Here is a 13,734-nt window from a genome sequence, read left to right on the forward strand (position 1 = left end):
GTTCGATAGGGTTCATGGCTGAAGAACATGCTGGGCACTCTAATCGAGCGATGTCGTTATCTTGAAGGAAGTCATTCATAAGATGTGCACGATGGGGACGTGAATTGTCGTTCATGAAGACGAATGCCTCGCCAATATGCTGCCGATATAGTTGCACTATCGATCGGAGGATACCATTCACTTATCGTACAGCCATTACGGCGCCTTCCATGACCATGGACCTCGCTATGGATGTCGGGAGTGAAGTTGTGCATCATGCAGCCTATTGCACACAGTTTGAGTCGTAAAACGACGTCCTGTATTTGCACGAAAAGCGTTATTCAACATGGTGGCGTTGCTGTCAGGGTTCCTCTGAGCCATAATCCGTAGGCAGCGCTGACCCACTGCAGTAGTAGCCCTTGGGCGGCCTGAGCGAGACATGTCATCGACAATTCCTGTCTCTCTGTACCTCCTCCATGTCCGAACAACATCGCTTGTTTCACTCCGAGACGCATGGACTGTTCCCTTGTTGAGATCCCTTCCTGGCACAAAGTAACAATGTGGACGCGATCGAACCGCGGTATTCACCGTCTATGCCTGTCTGAACTACAGACAACACGAGCCGTGTACCTCCTTCCTGGTTGAATGACTGGAACTGATTGGCTGTCGGACCCCTCCGTCTAATAGGCGTTGCTCATGCATGGTTGTTTACATGTTTTGGCGGGTTCGGTGACATCTCTGAACAGTCAAAGGGACTGTGTGTGTGATACACTATCCACAGTCAACGTCTTATCTTCAGGAGTTCTGGGAACCGGAGTGATGCAAAACTTTTTTTTGGTGTATGCGTATCGCTATCCCATAACTTTTGTCGCCTCAGTGAGGGTAAAATTTCGTTATTTGGATCGCTCCTTGGCGTGACGACTGTAATGACCTGCTGTGTGCTTCGAAGTCGCTGCCTTGAGACGTGTTTCACCGCTAGTGTCTTGTCGTCCTTACTGCTGTAGAATGTCTTGTGCCTGACGTAGCTGAGATGCGGCTTGTGTTGCAGGAATGGTGTGCCTGTTGCAGAGGTGTGACTTGTTTTTCAGGATCCATGTGCCTGTTGCTGAGTTGTGGCTTGTGTTAGAGGAATCGTGTGCCTGTAGCTGAGGCGTGTCTTGTGTTTCAGGAATCATGTGCCTGTAGCTGAGGTGTATGTTGTGTTTCAGGAATCATGTGCCTGTAGCTGAGGTGTGTGTTGTGTTTCAGGAATCATGTGCCTGTAGCTGAGGTGTATGTTGTGTTTCAGGAATCATGTGCCTGTAGCTGAGGTGTGTGTTGTGTTTCAGGAATCATGTGCCTGTAGCTGAGGTGTGTGTTGTGTTTCAGGAATCATGTGCCTGGAGCTGATCTGGCTGGTGGCTGGAGTCGTGTGGCTGGCCTACCACTACCGGCAGTGCCCCGCCCACTCTGCCAAGGAGGTCGCCCTAGGTTCGTACCAACTATTTCTGTCTCTGCTCTGCTACAGAAACACATGAGCTTCCCATGAATATCTCTTATTCTGACAGACACGTTGTGATATTAGTAGGCAGTGTCTTTCCACGTAACGTTGTCAATACACATAAGATAGAGAGGAACGTTGGATTTTAACTTACTATAAGCGATCATCGTTTTAATACTGGAGGGGAATACTGGGACGGGGGGTGGGAATTGTAGGCTGTGACCAAGAGATGAATGCAGTAAGCAGGTTCTGATGGATACAGGTTGCAGTAGCTCCTCAGAGATGGAGAGGCTTGTAAAGGATGGACTAGCTTGGAAAACCGCAATAAACCAGTCTTCGGACTGAAGACCGCAAGAACGACATGTATTTTTTCCACTTCGCTTTATTTTGCTTCTTTACTAACTTTCTCCCACGGCCTACCACTACTTCAGTGGAAAAAATGATTTCACAACTTACATGTAGGTTCCATGCATGTACCCAATATTGAAAACTTGCAAACGTTACAAAATACACTCCTGGAAATTGAAATAAGAACACCGTGAATTCATTGTCCCAGGAAGGGGAAACTTTATTGACACATTCCTGGGGTCAGATACATCACATGATCACACTGACAGAACCACAGGCACATAGACACAGGCAACAGAGCATGCACAATGTCGGCACTAGTACAGTGTATATCCACCTTTCGCAGCAATGCAGGCTGCTATTCTCCCATGGAGACGATCGTAGAGATGCTGGATGTAGTCCTGTGGAACGGCTTGCCATGCCATTTCCACCTGGCGCCTCAGTTAGACCAGCGTTCGTGCTGGACGTGCAGACCGCGTGAGACGACGCTTCATCCAGTCCCAAACATGCTCAATGGGGGACAGATCCAGAGATCTTGCTGGCCAGGGTAGTTGACTTACACCTTCTAGAGCACGTTGGGTGGCACGGGATACATGCGGACGTGCATTGTCCTGTTGGAACAGCAAGTTCCCTTGCCGGTCTAGAAATGGTAGAACGATGGGTTCGATGACGGTTTTGATGTACCGTGCACTATTCAGTGTCCCCTCGACGATCACCAGTGGTGTACGGCCAGTGTAGGAGATCGCTCCCCACACCATGATGCCGGGTGTTGGCCCTGTGTGCCTCGGTCGTATGCAGTCCTGATTGTGGCGCTCACCTGCACGGCGCCAAACACGCATACGACCATCATTGGTACCAAGGCAGAAGCGACTCTCATCGCTGAAGACGACACGTCTCCATTCGTCCCTCCATTCACGCCTGTCTCGACACCACTGGAGGCGGGCTGCACGATGTTGGGGCGTGAGCGGAAGACGGCCTAACGGTGTGCGGGACCGTAGCCCAGCTTCATGGAGACGGTAGCGAATGGTTCTCGCCGATACCCCAGAAGCAACAGTGTCCCTAATTTGCTGGGAAGTGGCGGTGCGGTCCCCTACGGCACTGCGTAGGATCCTACGGTCTTGGCGTGCATCCTTGCGTCGCTGCGGTCCGGTCCCAGGTCGACGGGCACGTGCACCTTCCGCCGACCACTGGCGACAACATCGATGTACTGTGGAGACCTCACGCACCACGTGTTGAGCAATTCGGCGGTACGTCCACCCGGCCTCCCGCATGCCCACTATACGCCCTCGCTCAAAGTCCGTCAACTGCACATACGGTTCTCGTCCACGCTGTCGCGGCATGCTACCAGTGTTAAAGACTGCGATGGAGCTCCGTATGCCACGGCAAACTGGCTGACACTGACGGCGGCGGTGCACAAATGCAGCGCAGCTAGCGCCATTCGACGGCCAACATCGCGGTTCCTGGTGTGTCCGCTGTGCCGTGCGTGTGATCATTGCTTGTACAGCCCTCTCGCAGTGTCCGGAGCAAGTATGGTGGGTCTGACACACCAGTGTCAATGTGTTCTTTTTTCCATTTCCAGGAGTGTATATGTGCCATTAATTAGATTACTACTGGCTGCTAAATATTTTGTCTTTCAACTTGTCGGTAGGTGCAAGCTATGATTTTATGATTGTTACACTTTAAAGACCTTGTTCATCTACATCATATTCCGCAAACAGCCTAATGGTGTTTGCCGGAGGGTGCTTTTGTACCACTAACTGAGCCCTCCAACCCTGCTCTGCACACGAAGAGCGCGTGGGAAGAATGATTGTCGGTAAGCCTCTGTATTGGCTTTAATTTCTCGAATTTTGTTTTTGTGATCACTACGCGAGATGAATGTGTGTGTGTGAGGGGGAGGGGTGGGGGTGGGGGTGGGGGGAGTGATATATAGTCTGAGTATTCCCGAAATGTGCGCTCTAAAAATCTCAATAGAATATCTCTCCGGTGATGCACAAGGCCTCGCCTGTAACGTCTGCCAGTGGAGTTTGTTTAGCATCTCCGCCACGCTCTCGCACCGGCTAAACGATCCCGTGTCGAAACGCGCTGCTCTTTGTTACATCTTCTCCATCTCTTGTATCGGTCTTACCTGGTAGAGATCCGAGATAGATAAACAGTACTCAAGAATCGATCGAACAAGCACCTTAGAAGCCAGTTCCTTCGTGGTGCTGTTTCGGAGAGTAGGTACAGTACCGCGGAAATTCGCTTTTCCGTTAAACGTTCCGGGAGCACAACAACACAGTTGCGTCGTATCTGCCGTTGGAGGGGAGCCAAACGGTACGATCCCACTGCCAGAATTTCTTCTGCCCGGCAGAACAGCTCTTGCGACTCTAAACGTGAACTTGGAATTACAGAAGGCCGATACGGGCAATCGCATTGAGACAGGTGCTGGTATACCGCTAGAATGCGGAAGGAGGATTGAAGCTCTTAAGTGGAGACGTTCACTGTGTGCAAGGACGTCTACGCCCATGAGAGACAATGTAATGACAACCTGCTTAATAGCGTGTCGATTAGCTCAATACAGCGACTCAGTACAGCAGCGATTTAGCGTGCCATTGACTCGTCAAGTCCGTGGTAGTGTTCCGCAAGTGTGTGGCTCCAGCTGCCTACGCGCAGGCCACGCAATTTTCGTAACTGACGGGTAGGTGGTGTGTGGGGGCGGAGCTGGTGGCCGAGAGCGTCCCAGGTGTGCTACAGCTACATCTACATCTACATTTATACTCCGCAAGCCACCCAACGGTGTGTGGCGGAGGGCACTTTACGTGCCACTGTCATTACCTCCCTTTCCTGTTCCAGTCGCGTATGGTTCGCGGGAAGAACGAGTGCCGGAAAGCCTCCGTGCGCGCTCTAATCTCTCTAATTTTACTCTCGTGATCTCCTCGGGAGGTATAAGTAGGGGGAAGCAATATATTCGATACCTCATCCAGAAACGCACCCTCTCGAAACCTGGACAGCAAGTACACCGCGATGCAGAGCGCTTCTGTTGTAGAGTCTGCCACTTGAGTTTGCTAAACATATCCGTAACGCTATCACGCTTACCAAATAACCCTGTGACGAAACGCGCCGCTCTTCTTTGGATCTTCTCTATCTCCTCAGTCAACCCGACCTGGTACGGATCCCACACTGATGAGCAATACTCAAGTATAGGTCGAACGAGTGTTTTGTAAGCCACCTCCTTTGTTGAATGACTACATTTTCTAAGGACTCTCCCAATGAATCTCAACCTGGTACCCGCCTTACCAACAATTAATTTTATATGATCATTCCACTTCAAATTGTTCCGTCCCCATACTCCCAGATATTTTATAGAAGTAACTGCTACCAGTGTTTGTTCCGCTATAATATCATCATACAGTAATGGATCCTTCCTTCTATGTATTCGTAATACATTACGAGGTGCATTCAAGTTCTAAGGCCTCCGATTTTTTTTCTCTGGACTGGAAAGAAATAGAAACATGCACATTGTTTTAAAATGAGGCCGCGTTCATTGTCAATACGTCCCAGAGATGGCAGCACCGTCCCGCAGATGGAATTTTACCGCCAGCGGCGAGAATGAGAACTGTGTAAATTCTTAAAATTGCGACGTTTTCCTTACTTGAACAGCGTGCAATCATTCGTTTTCTGAATTTGCGTGGTGTGAAACCAATTGAAATTCATCGACAGTTGAAGGAGACATGTGGTGATGGAGTTATGGATGTGTCAAAAGTGCGTTCGTGGGTGCGACAGTTTAATGAAGGCAGAACATCGTGTGACAAGAAACCGAAACAACCTGGGGCTCGCACAAGCCGGTCCGACGACATGATCGAGAAAGTGGAGAGAATTGTTTTGTGGGATCGCCGAATGACTGTTGAACAGATCGCCTCGAGAGTTGGCATTTCTGTGGGTTCTGTGCACACAATCCTGCATGACGACCTGAAAATGCGAAAAGTATCATCCAGGTGGGTGCCACGAATGCTGACGGACGACCACACGGCTGCCCGTGTGGCATGTTGCCAAGCAATGTTGATGCGCAACGACAGCATGAATGGTACTTTCTTTTCGTCGGTTGTGACAATGGATGAGATGTGGATGCCATTTTTCAATCCAGAAACAAAGCGCCAGTCAGCTCAATGGAAGCACACAGATTCACCGCCACCAAAAATATTTCTTGTAACCGCCAGTGCTGAAAAACTGATGGTGTCCATGTTCTGGGACAGCGAGGGCGTAATCCTTACCCATTGCGTTCCAAAGGGCACTACGGTAACTGGTGCATCCTACGAAAATGTTTTGAAGAACTAATTCCTTCCTGCACTGCAACAAAAACGTTCGGGAAGGGCTGCACGTATGCTGTTTCACCAAGACAACGCACCCGCACATCGAGCTAACGTTACACAACAGTTTCTTCGTAATAACAACTTTGAAGTGATTCCTCATGCCCCCTACTCACCTGACCTGGCTCCTAGTGACTTTTGGCTTTTTCCAACAATGAAAGACACTCCCCGTAGCCGCACATTCACCAGCCGTGCTGCTATTGCCTCAGCGATTTTCCAGTGGTCAAAACAGACTCCTAAAGAAGCCTTCGCCGCTGCCATGGAATCATGGCGTCAGCATTGTAAAAAATGTGTACGTCTGCAAGGCGATTACGTCGAGAAGTAACGCCAGTTTCATCGATTTCGGGTGAGAATTACTTAGAAAAAGAATCGGAGGCCTTAGAACTTGAAAGCACCTCGTACATTCGTCTATGTTAAGGGTCAGTTGCCACCCCCTGCACCAAGTGCCTATCCGCTGCAGATCTTCCTGCATTTTCTAATGCTGCAACTTCTCTGTATACTACAGCATCATCCGCGAAAAGCCGCATGTGCTGTGTCGGATTCAGATCAGGCGAATTAAGAAATGCGCAGTGAGACGAACAGAAACGGCACTTTCACTCAAAGACATTAATTGTATTGGACACTTTGCGACTCATGGTGGCCGTTACAAAAGGCGAGACGTGGTTTTTAATGGAATGTGTGATCAGGACAGACTGCAGCCCATGCTCTGCGACGTGTTCCCACGCTGGCCGTAAAGCTGGTAAGGACTCTAATGACTGATGAAATTACCATTCAAAATGGTTTCTCTCTCCCACACAAAAAAGCTCCATCACAATTCATTCCCTATTCATAAAAAAAGAACTCCATCTCCAGGCCACAAGTGGCCCATCGGGTCCATCCGACCGCCGTGTCATCCTCAGCTGAGGATGCCGATAGGAGGGGCGTGTGGTCAGCACACCGCTCTCCGATGGGTATGATGATTTTCTTTGACCGGAGCCTCTACTATTTGGTTGAGTAGCTTCACAATTGGCATCAGGAGGCTGACTGCACCCCGAAAAATGGCAACATTGCTTGACGGCCCGGATGGTCACCCATCCAAATGCCGGCCCCGCCCGACAGCAACTTCGGTGATCTGACGGGAACCTGTGTATCCACTGCGGCAAGGCCGTTGCCTTTTCCTTATTCTTACACACTATATAAATACACACCAACATAATGAAATAGAATTGGTTCAAATGGCTCTAAGAACTATGGGACTTAACATCTGAGGTCATCAGTCCCCTACACTTAGAACTACTTAAACCTAACTAACCTAAGGACATCACACACATCCATGCCCGAGGCAGGACTCGAACCTGCGACCGTAGCAGCCGCGTGGTTCCGGACTGAAGCGGCTAGCACCGCCCGGGAAATAGAATTACACACACGCAATACTCTAATAATAATAATAAGATTGTAGGTCAAGGACAAATATGGCAAGCTTATGTTGGCAACACTACAAAAATGGTTCAAATGGCTCTGAACACTATGGGACTTAACATCTGAGGTCATTAGTGCCCTAGAACTTAGAACTACCGCGGTTGCGCGGTTCCAGACCGAAGCGCCTGGGACCGCTCGTCCACACCGGCCGGCGGCAATACTACAAAACACAAACAATAATTCAGAAGCATAAAAACAGACAGAAAACAGTGGTGTGCGTAAAAGTGTGCCTTTGAAGAATATCAGAAATGCATAGTGCCACAGGACAAGTAAAAACTGGACCACAACTATCTATTCTATCGCTTGAGCCTTGTCCCGCAATTACGCGGGGTCAGCCACCGTTAATCGGATTTCGCATGTTAATGTTTAAGGGGTGGCCGGATGCCCTTCCTGCCGCCACCCCGTACCCCCTGAGACAGACCGAGTGTACCCCAACCCTCGCCGTCGAGTGTAATTCATAGAATAGTGCGAATGTGGTCAGATGTCTGCGAGCCGTGTAACTGAGGCGGAACGTGGGGACCAGTCCGGTATTCACCTAGCAAGATGTGGAAAACCGCCTAAAAATCACATCCAGGCTGACCGGCACATCGGCCCTCGTCGTTAATCGGCCGGGCGGTTTCGATCCAGGGCCGGCGCGCCTACCCGACTCCAGGAAGCAGCGCGTTAGCGCTCTCGGCTATCCTGCTGGGTCCAAAAACCGGGCCACAACTATCAGTGTCTAAAGTAGGAAAACGTCAACGATGTGCTAGCAGACGCCATTTCGCGGTGTAAGCGAGAATTAAAGCGAAAATCACCCTAGATACATACCAACATATTGTTAACGAACTGATTTTCGATCTTAAAACAAACTGAAATGTGTATAACTTAATTACAGACCACTGATGATGCTTTACCTCAATAATGGGAAACGCATCTGGTGAAACAAACCGCGCATTTTCGTAGTTGCAACGAAGGAACAAAAATACCTTCAAGAACTGTACAGCAACAATGGACGATGTGGCCGCACAGAGGAAGAATACACAGCAGTTGCTGTGGTAGGACGTTCCACTCCCCCACTACAGCGGCTGCCAGCTGCCAGGCGGCCGTCGGTGCACGTGGATGAGCCGCAGCACATCTCCCGCACGTGATACTTGGGATTTAAGTCTGGGGAACGGACACGCCACTCAATTCGCCGAATGTCCTCACGCTCCAACACCTCCCCCTCCTACGCTGTTCCATGGGGTCGCGCTCATAATAATAATACACTCCTGGAAATGGAAAAAAGAACACATTGACACCGGTGTGTCAGACCCACCATACTTGCTCCGGACTCTGCGAGAGGGCTGTACAAGCAATGATCACACGCACGGCACAGCGGACACACCAGGAACCGCGGTGTTGGCCGTCGAATGGCACTAGCTGCGCAGCATTTGTGCACCGCCGCCGTCAGTGTCAGCCAGTTTGCCGTGGCATACGGAGCTCCATCGCAGTCTTTAACACTGGTAGCATGCCGCGACAGCGTGGACGTGAACCGTATGTGCAGTTGACGGACTTTGAGTGAGGGCGTATAGTGGGCATGCAGGAGGCCGGGTGGACGTACCGCCGAATTGCTCAACACGTGGGGCGTGAGGTCTCCACAGTACATCGATGTTGTCGCCAGTGGTCGGCGGAAGGTGCACGTGCCCGTCGACCTGGGACCGGACCGCAGCGACGCACGGATGCACGCCAAGACCGTAGGATCCTACGCAGTGCCGTAGGGGACCGCACCTCCACTTCCCAGCAAATTAGGGACACTGTTGCTCCTGGGGTACCGGCGAGGACTATTCGCAACCGTCTCCATGAAGCTGGGCTACGGTCTCGCACACCGTTAGGCCGTCTTCCGCTCACGCCCCAACATCGTGCAGCCCGCCTCCAGTGGTGTCGCGACAGGCGTGAATGGAGGGACGAATGGAGACGTGTCGTCTTCAGCGATGAGAGTCGCTTCTGCCTTGGTGCCAATGATGGTCGTATGCGTGTTTGGCGCCGTACAGGTGAGCGCCACAATCAGGACTGCATACGACCGAGGCACACAGGGCCAACACCCGGCATCATGGTGTGGGGAGCGATCTCCTACACTGGCCGTACACCACTGGTGATCGTCGAGGGGACACTGAATAGTGCACGGTACATCCAAACCGTCATCGAACCCATCGTTCTACCATTCCTAGACCGGCAAGGGAACTTGCTGTTCCAACAGGACAGTGCACGTCCGCATGTATCCCGTGCCACCCAACGTGCTCTAGAAGGTGTAAGTCAACTACCCTGGCCAGCAAGATCTCCGGATCTGTCCCCCATTGAGCATGTTTGGGACTGGATGAAGCGTCGTCTCACGCGGTCTGCACGTCCAGCACGAACGCTGGTCCAACTGAGGCGCCAGGTGGAAATGGCATGGCAAGCCGTTCCACAGGACTACATCCAGCATCTCTACGATCGTCTCCATGGGAGAATAGCAGCCTGCATTGCTGCGAAAGGTGGATATACACTGTACTAGTGCCGACATTGTGCATGCTCTGTTGCCTGCGTCTATGTGCCTGTGGTTCTGTCAGTGTGATCATGTGATGTATCTGACCCCAGGAATGTGTCAATAAAGTTTCCCCTTCCTGGGACAATGAATTCACGGTGTTCTTATTTCAATTTCCAGGAGTGTAAATTCAGGACAGAACGCGTCTTTCTGCCTCGTGAGGACTGGGTTTGTGTGCTGTCCTTAGGTTAGTTAGGTTTAAGTAGTTCTAAGTTCTAGGGGACATAGATGTTAAGTCCCATAGTGCTCAGAGCCATTTGAACAGAACGCGTCCCTGAAACGATGCACGTGGGGAATGCGTATACTGTGACTGGAGAGTGGATCGTGTTCAAAGGTTTGGAGCTCAGTGCGCCCAGGCAATATTACGCCATCACTCACCGTATCACCTGAAATACTAAAAGGATCATGTTCGACAATGTTGCTGCGAACATTACTCGTTCCCGTCCCTCGCCTTGCGATAGTACGTTCACACGCATCAGCGACCATCCACCATTGTGAAGCGCGCTCGTCGAGGAATGGAACGTCCTACGACAAGAACTCCTTACCAAACTTGTAGCCAGCATGCGAGCACGTTTCAAGGCGTACACTACCGCCCGTGCTGGCCACACACCTCATTAAGAGTCATGTACTGCCCTTTGTAATGTCTAAGGAACCCTCTTAAATCTCGGTGACTTCTGTCTGCTTAGTGTCTTTGAATAAAAGTTTCACTTACGTTCCTCTCATTGCGTATTTATTTCAGCGACCTGCAGTTCTTCCTACGTACGGTCCAAATTTCATCGACCTGTGTTACTTGGCAGTGACTCACCATCCGATAGTAGCTTTCGTCCTTAAGTTTTAGTCATCGATATTTTTGTATTCGAGCCGGAGCGGATTCATTTTACGATGATTTGACAATGGTTTGTTTACTTTCGTTTTCTACCTCATGCTACTTCAGGATCTGGCGCCCTTTATGTTCGATTCGGTAACGCAGGATCTTTCCCGCAAATACTCCTTGCTAAGAGCTTTTCTAATAATTAGTTCAGTAATTTTCTTTTTGGCGGAAGATTTATTTGAATCATTTAAGGTTTACATGAGTGGCTCAAGAGCTCCGTCGTCATCAACTTACTCTGATTACCATATCTCAACAGCTATTGATTATTCGTTTTTTGTAACTTTATCATGACCATACGACAAAATAAACCGTTTAAATAACAATACTACTTTTTCCACGTTATCTTGGCCACAGTCAACACCTTTATCAGATGTTTGAAAGTGCTGAAGTCGATTATTTCGTAATCATGCGCATTATTTTACACACATCAAAAAAAGTTTTGCATCAACCCGGTTCCCAGAACTCCTGAAGATAGACGTTGACTGTGGATATTGTATCACACACACAGTGGTTCCAGCGGAAGTTCGAGTCCTCCCTCGGGCATGGGTGTGTGTGTTTGTCCTTAGGATAATTTAGGTTAAGTAGTGTGTAAGCTTAGGGACTGATGACCTTAGCAGTTAAGTCCCATAAGATTTCACACACATTTGAACATTTGAACACACACAGTCCCTTTGACTGTTCAGACATGTCACTATATCCGCCCAAAGATGTAAACAACCATGCATGAGCAACGCCTATTAGACGGAGGGGAACCGACAGCCGATCAGTTCCAGTCATTCAAGCAGGAAGGAGGTACACAGCTCGTGTAGTCTGTAGTTCAACCGTGCCTAGGTGGACAATACCGCGGTTCAATCGCGTCCGTTTTGTTACTTTGTGCCAGGAAGGTCTCTCAACAAGAGAAGTGTCCAGGCATCTAGGAGTGAACTGAAGCGATGTTGTTCGGACATGGAGGAGATACAGAGAGACAGGAACTGTCGGTGACATGCCTCGCTCAGGCCGCCCATGCTCTACTACTGCAGTGGATTATGGCTCGGAGGAACCTTGACAGCAACGCCACCATGTTCAATAATGCTTTTCGCGCACCCACAGGACGTCGTGTTACGACTCAAACTGTACACTCCGAGCTCCATCTTCGCAACCACGACACCGTGCAGTGCGGTACCGATGGGCCCAACAACATGCCGAATAGACCGCTCAGGAGTGGCATCATGCTCTGTTCACAGACGAGTGTCGCATATACCTTCAACCAGACAATCGTCGGAGACGTGTCTGGAGGCAACTCGGTCAGACTGAAAGCCTTAGACACGCTGTCCAGCGAGTGCAGCACGGTGGAGCTTCCCTGCTGTTTGGGGTGGCATTATGGGGGACCGACGTACGCCGCTGGTGGTCATGGAAGGAGCCTTAACGGCTGTACGATACGTGAACCTCCGACTGATAGTGTAACCATATGGGCAGAAAATTGGCGAGGCATTCGTCTTCATGGACGACAGTTCGCGCCGCCATCGTCCACATTTTGTGAATGACTTCCTTCAGGATAACGACATCGCTCCACTAGAGTGGGCAGCATGTTCTCCAGACATGAAACCAATCGAACATACCTAGGATACATTGAAAAGGGCTGTTTATGGACGACGTGACCCACCAACCACTCTGAGGGATCCACGCCGAATCGACGTTGAGGACTGGGACAATCTCGACCAACAGTGCCTTGATAAACTCGTGGACAGTATGCCACGACGAATACAGGCATGCATCAATGCAAGAGGACGTGCTGCTCGGTATTCGAGGTACAGGTGTGTACAGCAATCTGAACCACCATCTCTTCCACGTCTCGCTGTATGGCTGTACAACATGCAATGTGTGGTTTTCATAAGCAATAAAAAGGGGAAAAATGATGTTTATGTTGATCTCTATTCCAATTTTCTGTACAGGTTCCGGAACTCTCGGAACCGAGGTGATGCCGAACTTTTTTTGATGTGTGTGTTTTGTGTGTGTATTGTAGCAAGCGAGCAAGTGGCTTTCAGCACGAAGAGGCTGTCTTTGCAGAAATGATATACAACCGTAACTGTTGCGCGTAATTTTGTGGTCTAAATTCATAAACTAGTCGCTGTTTAATTAGTTCGGAAGATACTACGGGCCTCATCCGCAGTGACGATTATGTTATTGTAGCAATCCAAGGATTTTCTATCAAATGTTTGCCTTTTGAGAAAACAGTATTTGATTGTTTGGAGCATGGCTCGTACTCGTTTTCAGATACATTCCCCAAATCGATTAACAGACAGCTTTTATTTGGCGAGCCCTATCACAGTCTCGTACGAAAGACTAGAAATTAAGAAGCAGATATGTTATAGCTGGGGTTGGTTATTTAAACCTCTCTCATCATTCGGCTTGACTTCCGATTAGAATTTGAAGTGTTTATTGTGATGCAGCTACATACAGTTTGTGTTTTATTTTGCTGCTTCGCGGTTTTGGCGAGGGAATCTGTCAGACCTGCTACAATGGAAAGCTACGGCAGGAATATGACTTGCGCACAGCTTTTGTGTCCCTGTGTGCTCACGCTAGGTACTGGAGGTCATAATATCCCAGGTGCAGCACCTGACGCTTGAACCGAGCTGATCTACTTACTGCACCAGTCGGCTTAGGGTGTTATTTACAGTAGCGAGGGACGGAAGAGGGGGGGGGGGGCACGTTGGATAGCAGTTGCTCCTAAAGC

General features: G+C 49.7%; 1 protein-coding gene across 1 annotated transcript in view; it reads left to right on the plus strand.

Moving 5' to 3' along the window:
* The window catches only part of LOC126101507 (diacylglycerol lipase-alpha), a 477,330-nt gene that overhangs the window by 89,141 nt on the left and 374,455 nt on the right, over positions 1-13,734 (plus strand). The window contains exon 4 of the mRNA XM_049912151.1: positions 1,348-1,449. Coding sequence (XP_049768108.1) covers positions 1,348-1,449 — 102 coding nt within the window. The remainder of the gene's footprint in view (positions 1-1,347; positions 1,450-13,734) is intronic.

This window comes from Schistocerca cancellata, chromosome 9 (assembly GCF_023864275.1).
Source record: "Schistocerca cancellata isolate TAMUIC-IGC-003103 chromosome 9, iqSchCanc2.1, whole genome shotgun sequence".
Lineage (NCBI taxonomy): Eukaryota > Metazoa > Arthropoda > Insecta > Orthoptera > Acrididae > Schistocerca > Schistocerca cancellata.